At 30.8% G+C, this 27,774-nt stretch overlaps 5 protein-coding genes across 5 annotated transcripts; 2 read left to right on the top strand and 3 right to left on the bottom strand.

Annotated features, from left to right (window-relative positions):
* The first annotated feature begins 427 nt into the window (after positions 1-427).
* LOC116775780 (uncharacterized) lies at positions 428-11,170 on the top strand. The gene is made up of 3 exons (XM_032668764.2): positions 428-599; positions 5,952-7,355; positions 9,562-11,170. The coding sequence occupies exons 2-3, from the start codon at positions 5,955-5,957 to the stop codon at positions 9,766-9,768; spliced, it is 1,608 nt and encodes a 535-aa protein (XP_032524655.2). The 5' UTR covers positions 428-599; positions 5,952-5,954; the 3' UTR covers positions 9,769-11,170.
* Positions 11,171-11,956: 786 nt separating this feature from the next.
* On the bottom strand, positions 11,957-19,709 carry LOC116775651 (F-box only protein 28). Its single transcript, XM_032668585.2, has 9 exons — positions 19,368-19,709; positions 18,831-18,958; positions 15,805-15,925; positions 15,273-15,465; positions 14,862-14,977; positions 14,451-14,538; positions 13,879-13,968; positions 13,592-13,702; positions 11,957-13,306 (listed from the first exon to the last, which is right to left on the bottom strand). The coding sequence occupies exons 1-9, from the start codon at positions 19,449-19,451 to the stop codon at positions 13,059-13,061; spliced, it is 1,179 nt and encodes a 392-aa protein (XP_032524476.1). The 5' UTR covers positions 19,452-19,709; the 3' UTR covers positions 11,957-13,058.
* Positions 19,710-20,227: 518 nt separating this feature from the next.
* Positions 20,228-23,713, bottom strand: LOC116775660 (zinc finger and BTB domain-containing protein 41-like). Its single transcript, XM_032668595.2, has 3 exons — positions 23,529-23,713; positions 22,661-22,977; positions 20,228-22,327 (listed from the first exon to the last, which is right to left on the bottom strand). Exons 2-3 carry the CDS (start codon positions 22,955-22,957, stop codon positions 20,324-20,326), a joined length of 2,301 nt encoding a protein of 766 aa, XP_032524486.2. The 5' UTR covers positions 22,958-22,977; positions 23,529-23,713; the 3' UTR covers positions 20,228-20,323.
* Positions 23,714-23,930: 217 nt separating this feature from the next.
* Positions 23,931-25,686, top strand: LOC116775722 (adrenodoxin-like protein 1, mitochondrial). Its single transcript, XM_032668693.2, has 5 exons — positions 23,931-24,208; positions 24,282-24,333; positions 24,549-24,655; positions 25,040-25,180; positions 25,401-25,686. The coding sequence occupies exons 1-5, from the start codon at positions 24,112-24,114 to the stop codon at positions 25,502-25,504; spliced, it is 501 nt and encodes a 166-aa protein (XP_032524584.2). The 5' UTR covers positions 23,931-24,111; the 3' UTR covers positions 25,505-25,686.
* Positions 25,613-27,754, bottom strand: LOC116775721 (zinc finger protein 181-like). Its single transcript, XM_032668690.2, has 3 exons — positions 27,439-27,754; positions 26,771-26,857; positions 25,613-26,407 (listed from the first exon to the last, which is right to left on the bottom strand). Exons 1-3 carry the CDS (start codon positions 27,586-27,588, stop codon positions 25,694-25,696), a joined length of 951 nt encoding a protein of 316 aa, XP_032524581.2. The 5' UTR covers positions 27,589-27,754; the 3' UTR covers positions 25,613-25,693.
* Between the last annotated feature and the right edge of the window lie 20 nt (positions 27,755-27,774).

Raw genomic sequence — 27,774 nt, 5'->3', positions numbered from 1 at the left:
TTATTGAAGTTATTGTTTGAAGAGAAAATTTAGTAAAAAATTTATCTCTTCATCAATGAAGGCTGAGAGAAAAGGAAGATCTAGATTCGATATAATTTTTACATGTTTTGTTCACTGTCTACATATTTGCGATTATTTTCTTTTTAAGAATGATTTGATTGTATCAATGCAAATTTTCTTGGCTGATTCTTTCTTTTGTCTTATGCTTAACACAAACAAAATTTTCCGTTAAATTTCTTATAAACACAAAGACCTTTTAATATCAAAAAAACTTTTGATGGCGGCAAAAATTAAAGAAAACATAATCTTTATCATAAATCAATTCCAAATTGCCTAAATCTATATTATAATTTTGTTTAATAAAATCCGTTATTTAGAATTACAACGCCCACCACTCAACACGGACTTAAAACCAATTCCACTATCACTATACAGCCAGTGCGTGATTCAAACTTAACGTGTCCACAAAGTTTTGTAGTGTTTAACCTTTTCGTTAATCTTATTTAACCTCCTTTTTCATTTTCTCTTGATATTGGCTGTATACATGTAAAATAAATTTCTATTTCGAAACACATAAGTGCCATTTGGATGCAAATTTTGTGAGTTTAATTGATTTAATTATGTTTTGTCATAAAATTTGTTTTTTTTTTTTATTATTGTCTTATGAATGTTGTTGTTCATATTAAGCTTATTTTTTTTATAATTCCGTTCTAGGAATATAAACTAGTTGATTATCAGTATGTAAGAACAAATTGAAATATTATTTTAAAGAGTTTCACTATAATATTATAATGTATTAAACTGAGTGCTATTTAAATTTCATTAACTTTAATTTCAACAAATAAAAAAAATGATTTTCATTATAGAATTTTAATTGGCATCAAGATAAAAATACTTTGAAGACGTAAATACGGTAAATAAGTCAAACGTCAATAAAAAATATATATTTTTTATCCTTACACTTTCTTTCAATAAAACAATTTTAAAATGCCAAAAATGGAATTAATAATTATATTAATTTGTTATCTTTAAAGCTCATGCGAAAGTTGTGTGCCTTGAACGCGACCCAAGTTCCGACACAGAACAAAGTAATGATTGTCAGAACTTCTTCAATATAATATAATAAAAAATAAATAAATAATAAACCGGTTGCATAAATTAAATCCGAGCTTTATTTTGTTTTCCAAAAAAAAAAATGAAAAAGTATGAAGCAGATGATAAATTAATAATCTAAATTCTAATAAAAAATCCTTGAGATTTATTAACGTAACACGATTATAAGTAGATTAATATTATTAGTATTATTACTTATAAATAATTCATTCTGAAAAAACTATAAGGGCACAGATAATATTTTACTGGTATGTAAATTATGTTTGATTATTCTAAATTTAAAATGTACGTTTAAATATAGAATATAAATTTTAAATATATTTAATAGAATGCAATGATTTTTGAATATGTAACATAATGAAACTTTGAATTCGCGTGTGAACTAATCAATTTCGATACCGGAAACGCTCTTAATTCTTACATCACACTCACAGATTATATAACCATGTCATATGTCATCCATTCATTATAATAACGGATCCTGTTTGGTATTATAAGATATCTTGATTTATTGAGCTTTTTTTTAAATTAATGTGTTTGTTTTAATAATTAGAATAAAATCGACCACTTGCGATTTTAACCACTTTAAAAATACTTTTTTTTTGTTTAATATAAACTCTATTTAAAAATAGAAATGATTGTATTATATATATAGAATAAAAAAACATATTTTTAAAGCAACTATTACACAAAAAGTGAGTAATGTATTGTGTGAATAATAAGATAATAATATAAAGGTATTGCCAACAATAATGCAGTTTGCATTGAACTGAGCAGATAAACGACAAATTTATTGCTTTGGTTTACCTAAACCAAATAAATTAGCTCTGTTGTGTCTTAATAATTCTATATAATGAGTTTTTTAACAGATTTATATTAATGTCTTTGATATTAGAATACCAACTGGCAATGTATTCACGTAACAAAAAATTTAACCTCGTTCATAATACAATGGCGTACTGCAATGTTCCCAGATTGTTTTTTTATGTTCAAGAGTAAGTTTACAAACGTTATTGTGATAGATTCTTTGTTAGTGTTATATTTTCATATTAAATTTTGATATTAAAATATCTCATACCGGCTCGTAAAATAACTTTTTCTTATTATGCTTTTGAAGTAAAAAATATATAACAGATGGTTGTTATTTGAATCAAATATAATGAGTATATTTTAGTAATCTATTACGATATCAAAAGATATGTTTTTTTATATGGTCTCTAGTTGAAAGCTGTATTGTGTATTTATGAATGTATTATATAGATGTATTGAAATATAAAGAATTTAAAAATGTACTCCTATTTAATTCAAACTATATAATATATATTCTATGTATGTATGTACACAATCATGGCATTGCGGCAAAAGTAAAGGATACACTTTCTATTATTTTGACAAGTTTTATATTTAATGCAGTTACGCCTTAAATTACTGATGTATATTCATATAATATAAGGTTATAGACATTTTAGGAAACATTATTTATAAACACAACTTCGTTGTCTGTTTTTTTTTTGCATATAAAAGAAGTATGTTAATATATCAAATATGGCGTAGTAATGGCGGGAAAAGCAACATCTATTTAAACAAAAACGAAAGTGACGCCACACTTAAAAGTGACCACTCGTGAACAAACAAAAATTTTATTTGTACATATTTCTTGACGTTTAACATTTTACGCAATAATAATTAAAAAAATATTTAAATATCTTCTTAACCTGCAACTTAGTCGAAGCATTATAAATTATTTTATCTGTTGTTTCATGTATCAACTAAAAAGTATATTTTAAATTTATATTATGTCATCCGTAAAATCTATTTTAAAGAAAATTTATTAATATTCAGACAAATATTAAATTTTTGATACATAACTAAGTACATATTCCTAAAATTTTTAAGTATCTTTGTTCTTATAAGAAGAGATATTTGTACAAAAAACTTTAGGTAACAACTAAACAATATTCAGACAACTCCTGAGATACGACCTACATTACTCGTAGATGATATGAAATGCTATATTAAGATTAAACTAATTATATCAAATTCTTGATATCAGCATTGTTTCTTTAATTAGTTACAATGTAAGGTCACCTGGTGAATGTTAGTTACATGAGAGTGACTGATATGATTCACGTCTGTATGTTATCAGTGCTGGATAGTGGATTAAGCAAGCGTGGGTCAAATAGTAAACTCTGTTGGATCTTTGATGAATGTCTAATCTCAATCTAGTCTTTGCCCGCGACTTCTGCGACCTCTGCGTTAGTTTCAGAAACAGAAATGTTTAGACCGGGCGACCTCTGTCCCTCGTTGAAGGCAGTAAATAAGGTTTTTGATTTTATCAATTATTTTTCGATCGCATTAAAAGTATTCTTTACCTGGTTCGAATCTATGTCTCCGTCGATTTTCAGTCAAATCGCTACAGCCGTTCTTGAGTTATAAATAGTGTGAATTATGCGACTTTCTTTTATCTTTAAAGATTTATTGGACTTTGGGACTTTAAGTACATTCTATGCTATGTACTATTTAGTTTATTATGCAGTATGTTCTTATGCAGTAAGGTGAAACTATATATATATTTATATATTTATGGCGGGGTCTGTAGCAAAAATTAGTTATGATGAATATTTCATCCGCCTCTGTTCATTAAATGTATTAAATTTAATTATTAAAAATATAATGAATACGCATTTAATTAACATAAAGATTTGGACAGGTTATATAAAATTGTTACAATTAAAATAATAATTTTACATTATTACTTTTATATTTTAATGTAAATATAAATTAATTCTATTTATTTGCATATCAATGTAAAAGTCTTAAATTTTTAATACGATATTTTAATAAGACACAATGCGAAATCCTAATTGTAGCAGTAACACACTCTCGCATCGAAACTACGCACGAAACGTTTAAAATTTGACATTCATGAATTTTGCATAAATACCACTATCCACGTATAATATATTAACCCAGGACATAGATTTTTACATACATTTCCATAAATTATAATTTAAGTTATGGAATCAGTAACGGGAAACGCTTCGTATGTAGTGTAAAAATGTAAACTCGTACTAAGCATACAAAGGTAAACACTAAATTTATGTACTTATAGCAAGTAAATGATAAATATCTGCTACATATAGAATAACGCTTCTGTAATATCAAATCATTAAGTAGTTAACATAAAATAAAACTACATTTTTGTTTATAACCAATAAGTACGGTAAAGAGCGAGACGTAATTTCGTCTGGCTCACTTGGTTAATCTTAGTAATACATTTACAAGCTTGTCCACATCATCCGGAAGTGATCTGAGCTATTTACAAGCTTTTACTAAACTTGCAATATGTTCCGGTCGTTTTGCGACTATATTTTAAGGCTGTTACATACAATGATCGTAATGACTCAACTCTTATTATAAACTATGTGTACATGGCTTTACATATAGACTTTGATTATGGAGTCAAAGGCTATTGAGATATGCAATTGTATGCTTTTATAAATATTATGTCTTTATAAGAAAATTAAACACACAAAAAAATTAATTATGCGTAGTGTCCCTCCGCGCGGAAGAACTGAAACTTCGTAATGTTGGAATGAAAACAGGAAGGGGTAGAAAATGATTTTTTAAGGAATTTTCCGTGTTTCTTTAAGACAAACTTCTTTAACATTACTTACAAGTCACATTTATTTGCCCGCATGCGTTAGAGCACCAAACATTCCCTTTGTTGTCTCTTTTTATCCCCCCCCCCCCTACAGGATCGTTAAACTTTTAACGCAACCTTGTTGGAAATCGCATAAGTAGTTTCACTACAAAAACATGCGTGATGTGATAAAATAAGTGGTGGTTTAATTAAATATGGGAAGTAATAAGGTCCAATGTCAAACAGACACACGGAATTAAAGTGAAACGCTTAGTATTACTCTTATCGTGTGGAGACATCTTAATGCGTTAAAACATGATCATATTTTCATAAGACATAGTTGCGAAAAACTCTTAATCTTTTATAATATAATTAAACTATTAAAAAATATATTAAGTGGTATGTTATTAGTAACGTGCTTAGTAAGATTTCAAATATTACACAATTCGTGCCAACAATTACTGTATTAATCACAGTGTGTCATCGGAGAAAGCTTGTATGTATGTATGTTAGTACGAGTACGATATATTATATAATATACATAATACCAAAAAGAATAATGAGTTTCAACCTATTTAAATTATACCTAACATTAATTTAAAAAAAAACTCAATAGCTTATTTTTGTATAGATCCAAGGATAGCTTTTTCGTATTTGACACTAGCAATCTATAGATGGTAAATATATAAGGAAATTTTGGTAAAAATAAAAAGTAATAAAAATAACAAAGATCTCATATTTTCTATATTAAACATAATTACTATAGATCGTCTCAGTTATTTTTTTGTACTAAATATAAGTAAGGTAACAATTTAATTACACAAATGAATTACAATAAATTAAAAATTTCTTGTTTCCCTAAGATGAATATTCAAAATTCTAAGTAAATACTTTCTATTCATATTTACAATAGATACTTTACGAGCCGGTTACATGTTTGAGGTAATAAAAGGTCAAATTTCAATGACTTGCGAGAATCATCCATAAATAATAAGAACAAATCATAACTTTCTTTGTACGGTCTCGGACTCCTGAAAGATTACTTCGCATATACTTACGTAAGATCACCAAGATGTTCCTATGTATATTATATATTTGAGAATGATCTATTATTTATCTTTACCTTCTCTAATCTTATAAATATCGTAATAAGTATGTCTGTTATATTATTACAAACAAATTTTTTTTTTTACAGAACATGGATCATCCAAAGCACTTGACATTAACGGTCACCATATTGTTAGTTGCTTTTCAACTGGCATCATCCAACAAAAACGCCAGGCCGGTTTACGAGGTTATTAACGAACAGTCAAGAATTGATGATAGAGTCAGAATATCCAGCAGTCCAGGGTTACTTCCATATGGCAACCCTCTTGCGGGTAACTCCATACAAAATGCAAGATTACACGCCAGCAACCAGCAAGCCATGTTCAACGCTGAGAGGATACGCCAACATAAAGCCCAATTACAACGACAGGCCAATCTGCCAAGAGTCGTCGATAGCTATATGAAAGCGTACCACGAATCACAGGAGAGTCATCATCTAGCTCTCGAACGACAACAGGCGACAATTAATGATAATCCCACAACTAAGGAACCCGTGAGACCACAGCACAGACAAAAACAAAGAGTACAAATAAACAAACGAGTACATAGCACTGATCCGCCGAAACTCATGCCAAAAGTCACTAACAGGGGACAAAGTCGCATACAGAATCTTCCAAAGAGAGACACCCTAACACCAGGACCGGAAGTTACAAAAATTACAAAAGAGGACGCCATAGGGAATAGGAATAGAAATTATAGATCATATGGTCCAGTTGATTATCAACAATACTTGGAACCGCAGAGGTACAGAACTGTTTACGTGACTCCAACGACAGATAACGACCAGGCAGTGTCCATAAAAGATAACCTTAACGTACTAAGACATTTGAATAGCAAAACACCGACCAAACTTTACACGGAAGCGATCTCAAGCGATTCTAAATATGGGTATCCAAAACACTATACACCAACACAAAACTTGAAATCGATCCAAGATATTCAAGTTCTTAATTCATTACTGACCAAAAATCCAGTGGACCAATTGACAGAATTTAATGCGCTTATAACATCCAGCGCTGAAAACGACAAAAAAGTACCAATCGATCTTTATTTTTATGTTAAAGATCCAAATAGCCAGTCATTATCTCAAGAACAATCAAAATACGCACCAAATTCTAATTCGTACATAATTCCATCAGATTTGAATATAAAAGATCACACGCCGATAACAGAAGATGTAGACGATATTGATAATCCGATCGAAGACCAACAATATTACAGCCTTCAAACAATCCCAACGACTAAAGCAAGCGAAGCGACAACTACAAAAAACAATTACTACAAAGTAGAAGTGGCCAGTCAAACAATAACCGTACCGAAGCAAGAAGAATACAATCTGAATGATCCCACTTACCAAATATCGCATTACGGTCAAACTTATGGTAAAAACGAAGCGAAAAGTGAACAATATTTGAACCTGCATTCACAACCGACCGGAGTCCAACATCTATCTGGCGATGGCACAGAAGTATCGGCTTACGGCGACGATGATGTAAGTACACCGAAAAAACTATCCATATCAATCCACATACGTCAGAAGCGATCCAAACTGGACACATCACCATTCCTTTTCACTGACGAAAAAACGCAATCCACGGTAGCTAATTGCTCCGACGCGCCCACATCCGAATCCCTTATTAGGATAAATCCGTTAACCAAGAAACGCACCGGCGATTTCAACGTTTTTCTATCCCCTAACTTTCCCGTCGGTGAGGCAGCCGACTATAATGATGATTACGATTACCAACAATTAAACTCGAAGCGATCCAAGCAAAAACTGGAATCGTTTTACGATGACGATTATTACGACGACTTTAGTTCAGACTATGATAGCCCTAGACAATATTTTCCCCCTCAATCCGAACCTAAGGGCTATCCTTCAAGAACGCGTAACTTTCGTCGCTCTCCAATTTCTCAGCTCTATGGGAATCCTCCCGCTACTTCTTATGGTGTTCCTATATACGGTACATCAGTGTTCAGCACAGCCCAAACTTTCATTCCTCCTAAATTAGAAGTACCAACATTAACAAACCAATTCCCGAATGTCATCGAACCCGTTTACATGCTCACGCAAACACAATTAAAAGAATTAGTAGGACATCACAATTTGAATATTGAACACCTCGATGTGTACCAACTTCTAAAAGAAAACAGAGCCAAGAAAACACCGTACTACCCAAGAAAATATCGTAAAAGAAATCCCTTTAGGCACCTCAGAAGTAATTTACATAAATTAAACAAATTTCACGTTTAATAAATAAACTCAACGATATTTAAACTATTTATTGTAAATGTTAAGATAATCTTATGTAATAAATAATTTATTTTCGGAAATAAAAGTGCATTTTTTATATCATTACCGATGTAAAATCTTTATTTATATCATATAATGTACAAGACATTAAAAAGTCAGAGTTGACATGTGAAAAAAATATGTAAATAAGATTAATTTTAAAAGTTCGCAATAAATATTGACTGGCTTTTTAATAATTGAAAACTAAACTAAATTCCGTAGATTGTTATTTTAATAAAAGTAAAAATAAACACCATTAACCGTGAGCCCTGAGCAATAAAACAATTAAACACGGCATTGTTAAAAATATAATAATATATTTATTTACCAATATGTAGGCTTAAGCGTTCTGAAATGAAGCAATTGTTTAGTAACTTGGCCATAACACGTTTTGAAATTATTGCCATACTCACTATTTGTTTGCAAAATACATAAAAATATAATAAATTGCTGTCCGTTGAAATAAAAATATGTTTTCAATATATATGTATGTATTAATATAATTAAAATTGTATTATATACTTATAAAATATAAGAGTAATGATTGTTTCAAATTAACTTTTAGTCACTGTAGGGTAAAAATAAAAGAAATAAATACGTGAACAGAACTTTTTTTTACTATTAAGTAAAGCTATACATATAAAATGTCTGATAAAAGGCTTGGCATAACAGACAATTTTTTCATACAGGTAAATATATACACAGTAAAGTTATCTAAAAAGTTTACGATCAAATTAATTCTAGACACTAAAATAGGAAGACTTAAGAATCAAATAAATTTGTCTCAGCGCAGAATCGTGACTGGAACTACAAGAAAATGTGCTTTCTATTTCACTTGAATCTTCAACTATTACAGAAAGTTGGTATTGCATAATAACGTGCATATTTACAAAGTTCTAAGGCCTCCTGTCGATATACTTGCAAAATTATGAAACGTATTAAGTTGCAAAACGTTTGTATTAAATAGAAAAGTGAAGTTAAAGCACAAATTACTGGTCTCAAAAAAAAAATATGTATAATAATATAACCAAAATTTATTGGTTGGTTCTTTTAAATGTAGCCTTCTTTCGTGCAAAACCAAATCTGTACACCATAATATAATAGAAATTATAATATTATATATAAAAAAAATTATCCCTCGTGTCTGCTTTTCACATCTTTTATTTTTAATCTGACCTCTTTTACGGCAGCGAGTCTTCTAAACATAAACGTACTTAAAATTAATTTTACGTATCAACAACGAATAAGGTTAGATTAATAAACCACACATTAATAATAACCACATCATTTATGACACGGCAGTCCTACAAAAAACAATGAAATTTTACAATTAAAGAAATTAGGTCCATATTATATACAAAAATTTGCTTTTAACTATTTTTATATAATGTCCTTTTCATTTTAGCTCAAATACGCTGCGAATTATGAATTTGGTTACCGTGTGAGAGACGCCGACACAGCTAATTACTACGGACATAGAGAGTCTAGGAACGGCTTGAAAACCAAAGGACAGTACCATGTGTTGTTGCCTGATGGTAGGATGCAGCAAGTAAACTACGTCGCTGGACCAGAAGGTTACCACGCTGATATAACGTACGACCAACCTCATTAATATTTATATGATACCTTGACGTACAATTAACAATCGGTTTTAACTCGACAATGATTGATAATTGTTGCAAATGTTCTTCTAATTTATGAATAACTAGTTTAAATTAGGTTGCAATACAAATAAAACACAAATAATATAATATTTATTAACAATATTAACTTATAAGATAATGCACAATAGTTGTAATGGTTTTACATTGTACCGAATACGATTTCTGTAGTAGCTGTCTGTCAATAGCGCAGTTAATCATCTCGTAACTGAAACATCGTAGCTAAACCTCACGGGTGTAACTTAATGGTCTTAACACAAGGAAACCTTTCTTCAAAATGACAAAATACGCTGTATTACTATATATATATCAGCCATCCCGCCAAAGTGTGAAAAGAGAAAACTAGAAAGCATATTTAGTTTTGACAATGCGGTATTTCGCTCATTTGGTGTTATATGAGTGCGACGTAATAAAAAGTTCACTTTCTTGAATACGCTAACAAATGTCAAATGATCTACTTTATATGTACACACCAGTATGCGGTTTTCCTTGAACAACGGGTAAATTATTCTTTTTGAATTATTACATTAAAAAATATAGTATAAATTTTTTATTTAAATTAAAGTTTTAATATTTAAACTCATCCTAAATAACGACTTTTGACAGTAAAAAGGAAATTCTATGTAGACTTGTCAAAATTAATATGACAGCTCTTTACTTTCATTTAACGACTATTATTTGTTTCCGGTAATAAAAGTTACAACGAAGAACCCAAGGCAAGTAATATCGTTAGGTGTTGTAATTTCATATTCACATCCAAATAAAATAAAATTAACATATTTATGAATTTATTATCCAAATTTAATTAATTCATATAAGATTGATATTTGTGATATTTTTTTTTACGGTTTCTGTAGATTATTAATGTTACATTTAATTATATTTTTTGATATAAATTGTTTGTCAAAAATAAAAAAAATAATATTTTACATTTATGGACAATATTTTAATGTTTTTTCTTTATCACTACAAAGAATGTGATGGTAATTTCAATTGTGGGTCTGTGCAATTTTTATGACTTGTGTAATGTATATTTTGTATCTCATTTGGACAAAAGGGTTAAGTGCAATACGCAGTCGAACTGATATTTTTTGGTTTCATATTAATGATATGTATGTACTTCCACTGATAAAATTGTTAAAGTACTTCAAACGGTAAAAATGTATAATGATTATTTCACGCTTGTTGTCACTCGATTATGTGTATACACTATATATCATAATTTTTAAGAACTATAATAACATAATTAATTAGGTACTCATTATAAATTGTCGTGTACTTTATATTAAATGTACAAACCTCTCTAGAATTATAAAATGCTTAATTTATGTACAAATAAAGTTACGAAGATAAAAACCATTTCCTGTGTTTGATTTATGTCCATCGACAATTACTTCAAAGTTATCAACATATAACAATCGACAACCATGGTTCAAAGGCTACTGAACTAAATTTCATATAAATTGAACCTACCGACTATTGTAATAGAGTTCAGTAATGTAACCATTTGTTGCTTCGGGTGTAACAAGTGATGGTGTTGAAAAATATACGATTAAATCTATTTATCGGTTCGATTAAGGAATTTTGATTCGTAACTATTTTTATAGGGTTTTTATGTTAAAACTGATAGAGCTCTTTAGCAAATTAAACAACAACGCACCATGGGATATTATTTAATAAATTTTTTAATGACTTATAAAGTGATATAAATTTAACTCAAAATTTATTATATTGTCTTCTGGATCCGCTGAATTCGGGTTTTTAGTCTAATAATAGGAAGAGAAAGTGTCTTGTATGTATACGTGGGTAACACTCAAAATGTTTTGAACTGGCCATTTAGGAACATTGCTAGTCGAAGCTTTTTTGAATTTCAATTTTAGAACTCTTTAGTAACCTAATGTAGTGGTGGCATTTATTTGTTTTTGTGAATTGGCGGCAAATTTAAAACTCTTGTTACACGTGAAAATGAATCTTTTTTCTCTTTTAAATTGAATTTTCCCTTCCAAAATATTAAAATTTTGGTTATTTTTGTTTTAAAAAAATGGAAATATTTCACTAATTACGTTTAGTGAAAGCAGAGCAATTTTGGTTGGTTTTTACTAAATATTTCGTTAGTGGGTTAATAAATAAAACAGCCACGACATAGTTAACTCTTTATCTGTAGGCGGATAAATTTAAATATGCTTTATAAAATATGTAAGATTTACACATCAATTATTGCAAATATTCAGGAAGAACTCGAGTTAGGTGCGATCACTTCAACAGCCCTTTACAAAGCTTTACAATTAACTATAAATCTGCCTCATATTGCGAAATTTCTTTGATACAATTCAATTATAAAAACCTCACGCCAAACGAGATCAAAGAAATTCACTTCGTATCAACACCAAACATAACTGACAGCCCCAAAGTAGACTTACGAGATTTTAATTACAAAAAAAATTGTTACTCAGAACAGTTATTTTATTTTTAGTATATAGCAGAATCCGCTTATCTTGACCAACCGGTTATGACGTAATTACCTATTGTTTTTTTTTTCCATATAAAACGCTTTGTGATAGCCGGATGTAACGACCGCGCTTATTTAATTTATTTCGCTTATTGTGGTCAACATGCTTTAAATTTCTCATAATTTTTTTTAATTTCATCGACTCATTTTTGTTTTGAATCTCAGTTAGTTTTTAAGTAATTTTTGAAAAAAAAAGACAAAAAAAAAATATCTATGCTACAAAGCATTTAAGAAAAATTGTGTTTTTGTTTATTGTTATAAAATACACGCACTTTAGAATGTTGAATAAAACTTATCTCTTGCAAAGGAATTAAATAAGGTCTTTTTATGATCTCGATGAATTTCAAATACAAAAAGTACTGAATACTGGCATAAATATTAAAAATATATGTCAATTAGTATATGCTTCACTAATAAAATATATACGTACATATGCATGTACATGAGAAATAATTCACAAAGCGCTTTATGTTGCTCTGTAAGTTCCTTTGGCTGTCATTACAAACAGATTCCGCTGTGGTCACCAACTGTACTGTATTGATTAACTCCCACTCCTCCGCCCCTCCGAGGCCGCCCCAGACTAACACAGAATGAACACATCGGACAACTATTAATACTTAACGTGAAGTAAGACATTCGGCCATGAACAATTGCCGTCAACAAAATACAAACGAACAAACAACTTGTGAGCATTATTTTAAAATTAATCAATCCATTTAATTTTCTCTAACGTCAGTCCATTTTCATTTTCTTCGCCTCGGCTTCCTCCGAGTCCGACAGAGGGCGCTTTAACTTGCTGTCGAAATTCTTGGATAGGTTCGAGAGGTGGCGTATCTCGTTAGCGATCCCGCGTATTTTGGCGAGTGTTGATTGTGTCTTTGTTTTGGGACTCGACGGTCCCGGGATAGATTCCGTCTCCGTATCTTCAGACATACTCGGGAATTTTATCACCGGCTTCCGTGGCTTCATGTTTGGCAACACTAAAAATGATATATGAATTAGGTAATATATCTATATAAAAAGTTATGTGAATGAACAATTTTTTTGCGGACTACTACGCGTATTTTGTTATTTTCATATCGCATATTTCCGACGTTAAGGATACTTTGCAGAACGTGATCACGGACGGACGAGATGTCATCTTATGAGAATAAAATACGCGTAATGATCCCAATAATATTAGTTTCATTGAAGTGAATGCTCGCGTAAGTGTTATATGTCAGTATAATGAGTTATGTTTATATATTATTGTCGTGATTGCTTACGTTTATTCTGATTCCTCTTGGACGTGCCTATCGGTAGCACGGAGAGGTCTAGCTTGATCTGGCTGCCGAAGTGGCGGAGCGGCTGCGACGAAGCGCGCTCACACGACGTCGCTGGAAACTTAGCACATTAATACAAGTACAATCATATATATATATGTGTGTGTGTGTGTGTGTCTAACTGTTGCCAAAATAAGAGATATATATATATGTATGTTTTTATATAGAACAGGTAAATAAAATCTTACGTATAGCTTGGTATTTATCATATATATAAGGGTTTCTTTAACCTGCTATAACCTTCCCGCCCACAGCTTGGTTGGTGTGCGTCAGTTCACTGTATTTAATGTCACATTCTTCAATGCGTTTTTTGAGTTCCGCTGAAAATGAAAATATTATAAGATAACGTACTTTATTAAACATATCGTAGAAAATATAACTTTTAAATAAAGTCTTGGAAGAAATAAAAGTTGATTGTTGTGGGATAAATCGTTTTAATTGTCCCTTATAAAGAGTTTTTTCTTCTGTTATGTATTTTTATATAACAAGGGGACCGTCTACATACTAACCAACGAGTTATATTTTGAGCTATAAATTTATGCATATATTATAAAAAATAAAATTTTAGATTAGATAGAGAGGCATATAAAGAGACGGAGCGAGAGTGAATGGGCCAGTTGTCATTTCTAAGTCATGTCAATGAAGTTTGTCCTTCACGAACGCTATAAATTCCTTAACAATCATTTTCCACCCCTTCCTGCTATCATTCCAACATACGAAGCGTGGGTTCTTCTGAAGGGACTCCACACACGATGATTATCACGTGTCTTGATAATTTTGGACACAAGTATAATAATAATACCTATAGCGCCGTCTTGGTCTCTTTGTCTTCTAGAAAGTTCTCTGATAGTCCTTCGTTGTCTCCAGGCTATCTTTTTGTACTCAAACATCTGGAATGATATATAAGGTATTAGTCATTTTAATAAATATTTATATATTATAAGTATAATTAAGAAAATGCAACCTTATTCTAATGAAGTAAAGCATAAATTTCTGTACTCAGGAAATAAGTTTTTTATACTATCCTAATTTCTAGGAATTAAAGGATTCTTTGATTCTTCATTGAAAATAAATTTTATTTTATATATATATATATAGTGTGTGTGTATTTTCTATCACAGATAACATTTCAAAATACATTTGTCTGTGTGTCCTCCACTTTATTTGTAAATAATAATGGTATCGTACAAAATTATTTTTGCATTACACTAACCCGCTTGTGGAAATTCTTGTACTGTGAAGCGAGGAACAGGGAGAGCTTCGCGTTGAGGATGGAGCGGCGGCGGAGATGAACTAACTCCTGGCGAAGAACCAGTGGTGACATTACACCTGGCAGAGGACAGGCAAAATAATAAAATTATACATAGATTTCTTAAAAATACTAGGGTTATTAATAGTCTTTTTTCCCTTTAAAATTTTAACATTTATAGGCCCTGAAAGTCATTTTTCTCCGAATTATGACCTTGCTATTTACATTCATTTGGACAGTATTTACCTCAAAATACCAACTTAATTGATTCCCTAATAGTTATATTTTAACCTAATTTCTACCTCTAGTGCTCCAAAAAGACGATCTACCCCCAAAATTCCTTCATCCACATATCTGGTTCAATAACATTCTCACCCTGTACAGGTCTCGGCGCTGGTGACGTCACACCCTCCTGCAGCCGCTTCCTGAAGGCCGGTGATATTTTATCATCGAAATGTTCTATCGCCATGCTCGATATATCTCTCAGCTCCTGTAACACTTCATGAACACGCGGCGGTGTCTGCGGACCCTCGACTATGGATAACACGCGTTTTATTTCATCTATCACCTGGTAATATATAAGAAATTGCATTAAAACTGATTTTTTTTTTTTGTTTAAAATCGATAAATTTAAATGTCAGTAAAATCTTATTTGTTTTTATAAATTAAAATCAACCTATGCGCTGTGTTCAGGTTTCGAAAAAAAATTACACGTCACAATAGAAACAGATGTCAATTATTTTATTTGAGTATACGACCTCTTTTTAAGCAATATATATTTTTTTATCTATGGCTTCATTCGCTGTGGAATCTTGGTATATTTTGCCTATGTCATTTCTATTTAATGGCAGAATTATATAAATATATTTAATAAATGTATGCTATTGGCATACAAATTATTTCTTACCCGTCCCGGTATAAAGCAACATATGCCAATGTCGATGAATTTCGAGTACGTCATGTTTAACATCGATATGCGAGTCTCGATTGACGTCAGTATGTCGCAATGACGGGCCAGCGGGTGATATCTGGAAATAGGATAAATCATAATTAAAAATGTAACTAGTATTAGACCCCGACTTCGTTAGCTTGGATTGTAATTTGGGATAAATTATAGGCCGTGTGTTATTCTGAAGTCTAAGCTACAGTATTGGACAGTTCGTCACTCAGTAGATGTTGCCTGGAAGAGCAACAGATATCTACACATCTCCACAAATTTTATTATAAGTAGGAATTACTTTAGCTTACCTACAGAGTATACAATCACTTGTGATAGAGGTCAATGAACTTATGTCTTACTATATACTTAACAAAACTTAATTGTTTTTCGCAATTTTTTAGACCTAGGATTAAGTTTAAATGATTTGGTTCAAGAATCAACTGATAGGCAAGATCCTATTAGTCGGGTCAATTTAGACATAAAAATAGTGGTCAAATAACAAACATTTCCGGAAAATTCAATTTTGGTGGAAGGCTGGGGTTTATCAGTACAAAAAAAAACTTTTAAAAGTCCCCATCGATCGTATGTGTGCTCCAAAAGTTATCCGCGGTCCAAGGTCAAAATTTATTAATTTTTTACATTTCTTTCGAAAATGGTCAGTTTCATCAACAAATGTGAGACCAAAGTTGTACATCTTAAAGTTCTCTACAACAATGGTCCTTATAATTTTCATCCTAGATGTTTCTATACCCGAGACGATTCTTTTAGCCACATTATACACGATATTCACACATTTCCACGCCACCTGAAGTAGTGTGCTACGAGCGTTTTATATTCTACAAAAAATTATCTGCTGCTCCGAAATGCCAAAACTTATTATTTTATTTTTATACGCGATAATCGGCTACGACATTCCGCCAGCAATGTACAGAAGGGGCAAAACAATATTGAAGTAATTCTAAAGAAAGGTTTTGTTTGACTGTCCTAAAGTATTTATTGAAATTGACAGACTTCAAACAATAATTACGGAAGAAATTCGCTTTCTTCTTGCGGTTTATGGAGCTCCAAAAAAAAAACTTTCATTGATAGATACCGATGATTAATTTTTTTTTTTGAAAAATATGCCAAAACAAGAAACAAATACGACTATCATATTATCATAGCTAGTCTCTAGCATCATTTATAGGTGGTAGAGACTGGTTGTGGTTAAATTACTACAGCTCGAACATAGGCTGGCTCGCCCGGGGAAGTACCACCCTCTCACAGAGAATCTGCGTGAAGTAGTCTTTAATGGCTGCGTTTAGTCCGATGAGTGAGAGCCGCTTGCCCTTTCCCTGTTCCCACCCTTTCCTCTGCCTCTTTCCCAGATCGGCAACGCATCCGTAAAATAGTACTCCGAACCCGATCAAAACTTTAAATACATCTACTAGACAAAAACTCCTCAACACTATTTTTGGAATTACAAAAAAGATTTTAGTGCCAAAAAAGTCGGGTTGCTGTGTTGTCCAGCGTGTACAAATTGCCAAGGTCAGTGACGATCAAATGTCCATTTGATTAAAATAGTGAAAGATTCCTGTGGTTATAATGAAGAGACCAATGAATCAGGCCTCAGCCAAATTTGAACAATTTGTGAACATCCAGAAAGAGGAAGAAGAAGTCGAAGAAGGCATGCCAGTTGAAATAGACATTGAAGAGTATGAATCTGATTAAAACATGAAAAAAAAATTAAATAATAGTTAACCCAATAATTAACTGCTAAACTTAACGGGTATTTTCCCATTAAATTATTCTAAAATTGTCATAACAATTAGCGGAGTAGACCTGCGATCTAAACCACGGTTAAAACACGCGCCGAGTACACTACCTCACTTTTAATGTACAATGTGGATTTTAGAATCGCGATATCTCAGGAACGGTAATTCTTAGGAAAAAATACTAATTACTTTTTTTGTAAAGAATTTTGGATTGAATTTTTTATTTTGATAAAACTTACAATTTTCGAAAATAATCTAAAAAAAAACTCAAATATTGACTTTTGAACTAGAATAGCTTTTACAATGGCAAAACATAATTTATTACGGACTTTTAAATTGATACATTTTAAATATTGATTGATTGATATTGAAATATAAGAAAAAAAAATACTAACACAATAGCCGGCAGGTGATATAATCAGATAGCTAAAACTTTTTATACAAATGACCCATCATATTTAAAACTATTTTTGAATACACAAGTTTTTGAAATGAAAAAATATACAAAATGATGCGTGTGTGCGTATATATATCTATATATATAAGAAAGTTGTGTTAGTTACACTATTTAAGACGTAATAATGGCTGTTGGGATATTGTTGAAAATTGGTAGGGAGCTAGCTTAGAACCAGGAGATGGACATAGGATATTGTTGTTTGATCGAAGAAGAAAAAAAATGCTTAATAAATTCCAGTATCTCGTTATTTACGGAAGGCAATAGAGTTCGCCCGGTCAGCTATACATATATCACTAACTCTGACATTAACGCGGACGAAGTCGCAGGCGAGAACTAGTATATATATACATCATTTGTTTATATTGAAGCTTGAGATTGTTATTCTAGACTGTTCTATAATCTATATAAACTCTACGTAATATACTATTTACCTTGAGTTGCTATTAGTACATATGTAGTGACATAATGCATCGCCATACATAACTTTATCAATTATACAGACACATGTACACTCTAAACATATAAAATATATATGTTTTATTCAAATTTGCTATCATATTGTTATGATGATGTAATGCTAACCATGAAACATATAGTAATTATTGTCTTACTTTATACTATATGTCAAAAGACATATATATTATGATATACATATATTAAGAGCCTCCTAGTATTGTTAATATATATATATATACAAAAATGATAATAATAAAATCAATATGAACAGGTCGACAAGTAATAGTTACAATTATTAATTATATGGAAATCCAGTATATTTTTACCTCCGTTCTGACTCTCTTCTCGGCAGTTGAGCTTTCACACTCTTCAGCGCTAAAGCATGACGTCTTTCAATCACAAGGAATCCTCTGTTCAATAGACGCATACATATTTCGTTGAATGCTCTCGATACCTTGTTATAATGGAAAAGAAAATAGAAATTGTTGAGATCCAGCATATTATGGGGATTTTACATTGAATTTAAATAATTTAAAAAAATAAGACATTATTTATGAAATTACACTGTAATTTTTTTTTTGTTATGGTATTATTTAAGAAGTATTTTATTGTTTCAATTATTATATAACATGGTTTAATATAAACCATACAATTAATAGATATAATATTTATACATAGAGGCATAAATCAACATCCATGCACTTTATGTATATGGTATTAAAATTCATTATTTGTAAAGCAATAAATTATGTTTTTCCTTTGTAACATACTATCATTACTTTACGTCTCTTCTAGAATGAATATTTATAGAACACTATCGAAGCGTACGTCTGTTTGTTTGTATCAAGTGTATTTATACTTACCAATCTGTTTTTAGCTATTTCATCGTAAGATAAATAAGAGAATATATTTTCAATAACAAGTACTGGTAGGCTCAGTAAGGTCATTTTAAAACCAAAATCGGTCTTCCGCCACTGAAATTTACACTACCACATACATCCACTGTAAATGACAATGGAAGTTACACTTTTACAACAGTTTTTAGTCATGAAGTCTTGTCATTACGAAGTTTAAATATAGTTTCCTTCTTTGTTTTCGCGATGTTTCTTTACAAAACGTTTGTGGAATATCAAGACTACCCGAATATTAGTCACACGTTTTATGTCCTCTTCTGACACATATGACGAACGATTGGTGTAAACGAATAAATAAATGTTGATGCTTGGGCGTGTAGAAAAATCTAATGTCTTGTCAACATAAAATTTTGACAAATGACAGTCGCTTGGAGTTGCCAGATGTTTATGAAATGGTCTTGATCATTATTAATGTCTTGTCTTATAATACTTTATGAATTAAAAGTGTATTGGTGAATAATAACTGGTAAGCATAACAAAACAACAGTTCCTACTTTATTTAATTTTCGTGGTCAAGTAGAATTGATAACTTTAGTTATTCTATGTGAGTCACCAACATAGATGTGGATGGGTTTAAGCGTTAAAGATGGCGTTCTATGTTCCAAAGTTATATAATGACTAAAAATATTATTGTACAAGGTCTACAGAATAATGTGTAGATGATATGAAAATGTGAATAAACTTAAAAACACAAACGGATTAGCCCCCACGTCAAATTTAAGTGACTCATGTTTAAACATAGCAGCAGTTTCTTTTGGTGTTTTGATACCATCAGAACATTAATTTGTAATAAAAGTAAAACACGCGTGTAAGTAACACACATTAAAATGTAAAAGACTTTTAATAAATCAATTTAAAAAGACATAACACCAAAAATATTTTAAAATATTTCAAAAACTTTAACATTAACTGAATGTCGGGAGATCACAATGTTTCTTTTTAACGTGGAAACGCAACGATGTATTGTACTTTGTAGCGAACGGGCAGACCTCGCACTTGAATCTCTTTTCCGAGGAATGTTTGTACCTGTGTTGGACTAGATTGGCCGGCAATATAGTGGCGTAGTCACACTGGTCGCACGAATAACGTTTTTTGCCCGTACTGTGGGCTTCCTCGTGGTACTTCAATATATATTTGCCCATAGTCTGGAAAGGACATTGAGAACATTGCAGTTTTACACCCTGGTCTCTATGCCTTCGCTTATGTTTCTCCATGGCACCCTCGTAGAATGTTTTATATTTACAATTGCTGTAATCACAGTGTATTGTCGTTGCATTTTTATGTCGCAACATGTGTTGTGTCATACTAGCGCGGTTGTTGGTAACGAATTCGCAGTACTTGCACCTCACTGACGTATCCGTGTGGGCTGTTTTAATGTGCTTCTGCAACTCGTTGCCCGGTACCAACTCCCCACATATCTGGCACTGGGTTTCGGCCACGGATATGTGACTCTGTTCGTAATGCGTTTTTAAATCATTCCAATTATTGTATGTATTCGAACATTTTGTACAGTGGAATGTCTCTGGTATGTCCACTTCTTCTTTTTTAATGTCTATTAAAGTTAGTGGGCCTATCTCGGAATTCTGCTGTCTGTGCGCCATGTTAATATGTTTGCACAGCTCGAATTCGTCAGCAAAACTCTCTGTGCATTGATCACATTTCTGCAGACATGTTTTTTCGTTCACCGGATGCTTTAGGAGCACGTGACGGCGATAGCTCTCTTTCGCTTTGAATATCTTCTTACAGAAGATACATGTGTACGAAGCTTTCAAATGTACTTTCATATAATGAGGTTTGAGCTGTCGTTTGTCGTGGAAACTTTCGTTGCACAGATCACAGAACACAGTCCTGGGCAGTTCCACTTTGTGGGTAGTCCGTAAATGTTTACAGAGACCGCGATGCGTAGCGAATATTAAATTGCAAACCGAACATTCTTGGACTATTCTTTTGTGCGTGTGAGTGAGATAAACTTCTCTACTCTCAAACTGTTTATCGCAGACATCGCAGTACGAGTTCTTGTCGTGTTTCCTTCGTATGTGGCGCTTTAAGCTTTCTATTTTATCGTAGGACAAGTTGCATATTTTGCATTTCAATCTGAAGTCTTCTTTCAAAGCGTTGTGTTTCCTCCTCATATGTAATTTTAGGAATGTCACCGATGAAAACACTAGTGGACATTCTTTACAGGTGACTTCCCCTGTAGCCTCGTTTTTATAATTTTCTAGATCATGATTTTCGTGTTTCATTTCATCATCATCACTGATTCTGTGTTTTCTTTGGACATGTCTAGCGTATGTTTCCCTTTTGGTGAAAACTTTTGGACAGAACGGGCAGTTGTACCACGTGTCCAATACGGGTTTTTTGTCGTTGTTGTGTTTCCGTTGTATGTGTACAATAAGACTTCTATACTTGTCGTACGTAAGACCACATTCTTGGCAGACATGTTTGAAGGATTCTTCGAAGGAGCCATGTTTTCTCCTCATATGCATTCTCAATCTAGTCATGCCCTTGAAAACTAGCGCGCAAACGTCACAAGTTCGTTCTTCACCATCGTCAGGGACAGAGTTCGGGCCGTGTTTCCTTTTAATATGGGCAACCAGGCTGTTTTTCTGTTCGTAGGACATTCCGCAGTAATCACATATATGCTTGAATGATTTGCGGAAGACCTTGTGTTTCCTCTTCTGATGCATCCTAAGGGTTTTCGGGGATTGAAAGACTAGATGACATATCTTGCAGACGTAGTTCGTCGCTGGCGCGGACGCGGGGCTGAAGCCCAGGACGTTTTTGTCGTGGATTATACTTTCAAAGGTCAATAAGACGGCTTCATGACTTTGGTCTTCGATTTTCACAGCGGGTTCTTGACTATCTTCACTCTGTGGGCCCTCTACCATTAAACCATTATCATTAGCAAACTGAAATAGAGAAATAAAATACTATTTGTAACATATATTTGTAATTTCCACGTTAGATCACTATAAATAAAATTAACTACAATACAATCTGTAATACACAAAATTCTCATCAGGTCTCTGTTTAATTTTTTTATGTATTTTCTATATCTTCAAATATAATATTTTAAGATTTTATTATTTCAATTTAATGTTATTGGGTTGTACATTATTAAAAACAAAAAAAATATATATGTTTTACAAATATTGTTCTAAAAAAAATTTTCAAAACATTTTCTAAATATATTTTTTCACATTTTTTTTTAATCTTATATTATTAATTCACTGAGAACTCACATCATTAAAATCTAATTCAACCTCTATGTTTTCAACCTTTATATTGACTTCTGGATCTAATACCGTTTCCGTATTTACTTCTGTGATTGGGTCGTATATAGTCACAGTGGTTAACGGAATCTTTTCCTCTATATCTTTAAAGGGATCTTCTTGTTTCTTTTTCTTTTTTTTCTTCTTAGTTTTTATTTCATACGTCATTGGTTCATCTGGTAGGAAGGTAGTTGGATCTTTACGATCTTCTTCGATTCTTTCAACTTTGATGTCTTTGACATCGACTCTATCTTCTAATATTGACATTATAATATTCTTAACCTAGTCTGAAAATAAATATATAAATATGATAAAATTTATATAAAGACATTAAAATATTATTGATAATCAAGAACTGATTAGCAACCATAACAACAATTCTCATTGTTTATGTTCAAGTTAGATTGTTAGTTAAAAGTAATTCTTTCTAATTGGAATCTTGTGTTATATCTTTTATAGGTTTATTTGTACATTTTCTAAACATAAATATCAGCTTAAGAAAAATATGCATCTTGTTGGAAGAATGAATGATTAAGTCAATGTAATACCAGACAATATTGCAGCTGATAACATTCCATATGACAGTAAAAAGTTTAATAAGTAATAATAGAAATGACAAGATATTAAACGACAACAAAAAGAAATTAGAATACCATCTTTAAAGAAAATATATATGTATGGTTATACACTAATGTCAACAACTTTGCTAATTATTTGCTTCTAATGACTTGATTACAATAACAACGCCTTTTTATAAATTCGCCATAGAGATGACAAAAACGGAGTCCTTCATATTTGTGATATTGCAAAATACACGTCATTTGGTCGTAAAACTTACCTTAAGTAAATTCTATCACCGAAATTCACAACATAAGATACTATGGCCGTAATTCATTAATATTACATTAAATAAGATTCATATTGGAATAATATAATAGCCTTTACCCATTTGAAGAAAAAATCAATAACTATTATATTTTAAATCATTATAAAAAATGGACAATATGGTTGTGATTATAGACGTTTTTCAAGAATGTGTGACATATAATTAAGTGTTGCTGTTTTTTTTACAATAACTTATTTAGACAAACAATTTAAAACATATGTATAGAGATAAACAAAGTTATAAATATAAATTGCATATTACTACAAGAACACAATATCTATACAATTATATATAAAAAAAACATAAGAGTATGGCTGTACAAGATTTTATATAAAATAGTTTTATGTAATATTGATAGTGTCATAACATGTCAATGTTAAATTTCTTATCACTAGGAAGTTCTAACTTCTTTGAGTTTAACAGAGAGTTCATTGTTGATTGTATTATTGCTAGGTTATAACCTCAAAAATAGAATAGTCGCGAAATATATATTATTTTTTGTGTTAAGTATGATTATTATTATTAATTTGTAAAAATGTTTCGAACTCTGAAGTTTTTTCGATCACATAGTACTAAGGGATCTTTTAAAGCGTTATCTTTATCTCGACAAAGATTTTTCAGTATAACTTCAGGTGATTTGTTATCTTTTCTTTTAAAAGTCATTAAAATAATATATGTTCCTCAATGTAAACAATTATCTTTTAGGTTTAAGGCACGGAGAATATGAATGGCAAGATCCAAAATCGGAAGACGAAGTGTGAGTTTAAAATAATATGTAAATAAATATATCTATTCTGTTTAGTTTAAAATATTAAATTATGTATCAGTAGGTAAGCATAATGAGACTGGTGTCGCTTTGTAGTAAACTATCACATATATTTTATATTTATTATTTAGAAAAATGTGGTTTTAAATTTTAATGGAATATTTTTACGTGATGTAATTTTTTGATAATCTTTATTTTTTTTTCAGAGTGAATGTTGTGTATATTGATAAGGATGGAAAAAAGACAAATGTGAGAGGGAAAATTGGTGACAATGTCCTGTATCTTGCACATAGATATGGAATTGAAATGGAAGGTATGTATTGTAGTATGAAAATTTGAGGGAGTTTATTTAAAAAACATATGATAAATTTATATACACTTATATAATTATAATATGGTTCTCATCACTTTTAATTTAAAATTTTGGAGAGATTTCTAACTGAAAAACAGTAAACTTCCCTCTGAATAAATGTATACAATCTGCTATTCACTTACTACTTGTAAACAAAATATAAAATTTATTAAATATAAAGTTTTACTGGCATATCATTAAACTTGCTTAAATCTGTTAACTTTTCTACTGATTTGTATTAAAATAATATATACAAAATTCTAAATAGGTACTGTATAAGCTTCAAATATGTTAGATATAAATCTTAAAATTGTTGTGTATAATATAAGGTGTTGTTATTGCTAGGTGCTTGTGAGGCATCACTAGCGTGTACAACATGTCATGTGTATGTACACGAGAAATATCTTGATACACTACCAGAACCTGAAGAGAAGGAAGATGATTTGTTAGATATGGCACCATTTTTAAAGGAAAATTCCAGACTAGGTAAATACTCAACTCTTTTATTCGGAGATAGCAAAACAAGTTTTTTAACCAGAGTTATTATTTTGCACAACTGAAGGTATCAAAAACTTATTTCTTTTAAATATGAATATAAAACTGAAATACATCAAACTAATGCTTCACCAAAACCTGGCATTATTTATATTATTTTATTGTTTAAGAATATATTATATAAAAACTCTTTGCTTGATATTTTTTTCAGGTTGTCAAATTGTTTTGACAAAAGAAATGGAGGGAATGGAATTAAAATTACCAAAAGCAACTAGAAATTTCTATGTAGATGGCCACAAGCCTACACCACATTAATTTTATAGAAAGAAAAGTATTACTCAGTACATACAAAAAATTAAATTTATGGTTTTTGCTTCACTGTTTTAGATCTGTTACACTAATTGGAATAAATGAAACTAAGTCTCAGTACCCACAATATGTATTTATAGAGAATATGTTGAATATTAGTTTAATGTAAATAAATATATATAAGGAAAGTTTTTTTCATAATGCATCTCTGATGCTAGATCTCTTGTGACTATCTAAATGTCTGTTTAACGAATTCTTATAAACTGTTGAATAGCCACATTTATCACAATACAACATATTTTTGGCACGGAAATGTTTTAAACGGTGACTTCTTAATCCCGAACTGGAACTGCTCTCATAGTCACACTTATTATAGTCACAAACATATGGTTTTTTGTCTGTATGAATGTGCTCGTGCACTTTCAAATTTGAGTAATTATTTGTAACATAATCGCAATATTTACAGGAAATTTTCTTTTCAACTTCATGAGTCACAGAGTGTTTTATAAAATGCGATTTCTTAATAGTGCGATAACCGCATACATCGCATGTGAATATTTTGCATACTTTGTTATGTTTCAAATACATGTGACCTGTTAATTGATTGCTGTTATTAAAAGTTGCATCACAATAAATACATGATAAGGCCACAACATCGATGGCATGGCTACAGTTCACATGTTTCCTTAATTCCTCCACATTACTGAATTTCTTTTTACATATATGACATATATGTTTACAATTTCGTTTGTTATACAAAATATATCTTTTTAAATTATATTCCATGTTTGGATGCTTCATTTTAATGTGATGTCGTAATGTTTGTGTTGTTGAATATTTTAAATCGCAAAATCTACAGAGAAGTCTACCGCTGGTGTCTGTTGAATTGTGCCATGTTGTTTGTGATTTCTGAAAGATAAAATTATTTAAGTACCATCATATATGAACACAGCCTATATTTTAAACTTTGTTAAGACAGGTTATTACATTAAAAAGTAACCAGATCTCAATTAAATAAAAGTATTACGTATATAATAATATTTTTTGCCTATAAACTATATCAGCTTAGTACAAAACATTTTCATAAATGATTCACTGCCTTAATCTAATAAAAAGTAGTACCGGCTGCTGCATATAAATTATCGATTTGAGATTTTAGCATTAAAAATATATAATAATATATTTATCTAAATGGTTTTTTTGCAAAAAAATGAAACTTATAACAATATTATTTTAGAAATATCAATTTATTAATTAAACTTTGTTACCTACATCTTGAAATTTATTACTCGGCTTTAATTTTGTGTTTAGATTATCTTCATATGATTCCTTGAGAATGTAGGACAGCTTCGTAGAATTCTAAAAAAAAATTATTACCATACAAAAAATAATAATCAAAGAATATCCCTATGGATATCCTTGTTAGGAATATATGAATAAGTTTTTGCAAGTATTTTAGTAGGTGTCAAGATAGAGATGCTAGACAACAGTAGAATTGTCTCGCGGGGCCTGTGGTCAAGCAGAGCCATTGGGGTTTTAGTTGGTAGTGTGTTCTTTCCAGGATCTGATTCGGACATAACTCTCCTTGTTTTCTTCCTCTCCAAGTAAGAAAGTATGCATTAAGTATTTCCAGATGCAATAAAAACAAAGGTTTTAAGATGAACCCATAAGTTAGCTGACTGCCAAAGTCATGAAATAGTCAGTCAAATTCTTAGTAAATATTTAAAATTAAATGCACAAGTTAATCGTAATCATTCCACAATTTTTTCATGTACTCAAATTCTTTGATGTTAAAATATATCAACATATCATTTTCTAAATAATCCAAAAAAAAATTTTGTAGTTGAATATATTGTTACATTCAATTATACTTACCTTTGTAAGAGAAACTTTTATACTTGCGGCCTTACCGTAAATGATTTTATTATCAAATAAATTACCTCGTCATTTTGCAATGTGGGATTTTTTTTGGATTCTTGATTTTTGTATTCCTTCAATGGGTCGATTTCATTTGAATCAAAATATTCTATCTTTATTTCAACTTCCTCAACCATATTATAAATAATTAAGAAATACGGAGTTCTATTCATAAAAAATTATATTAAATCCGTAATATATTTTGGATAGTGTTGTTCACACATGATCATACACAGGTTTTGTTAAACCTTAATACATTACTTTAAATCTTAATTATTATTTAAAAAGTAAATATTTAATGTCAGTTAAGACAGGAGTAAAAATGTTATGACAATAAAAATTTCTTATATTTGACAATG

Source organism: Danaus plexippus, chromosome 27 (assembly GCF_018135715.1).
Source record: "Danaus plexippus chromosome 27, MEX_DaPlex, whole genome shotgun sequence".
NCBI classification, from domain to species: Eukaryota; Metazoa; Arthropoda; class Insecta; order Lepidoptera; family Nymphalidae; genus Danaus; species Danaus plexippus.
The sequence above is the reverse complement of the archived record's forward strand: the minus strand, read 5'-3'. Positions and strand labels throughout refer to the sequence as shown.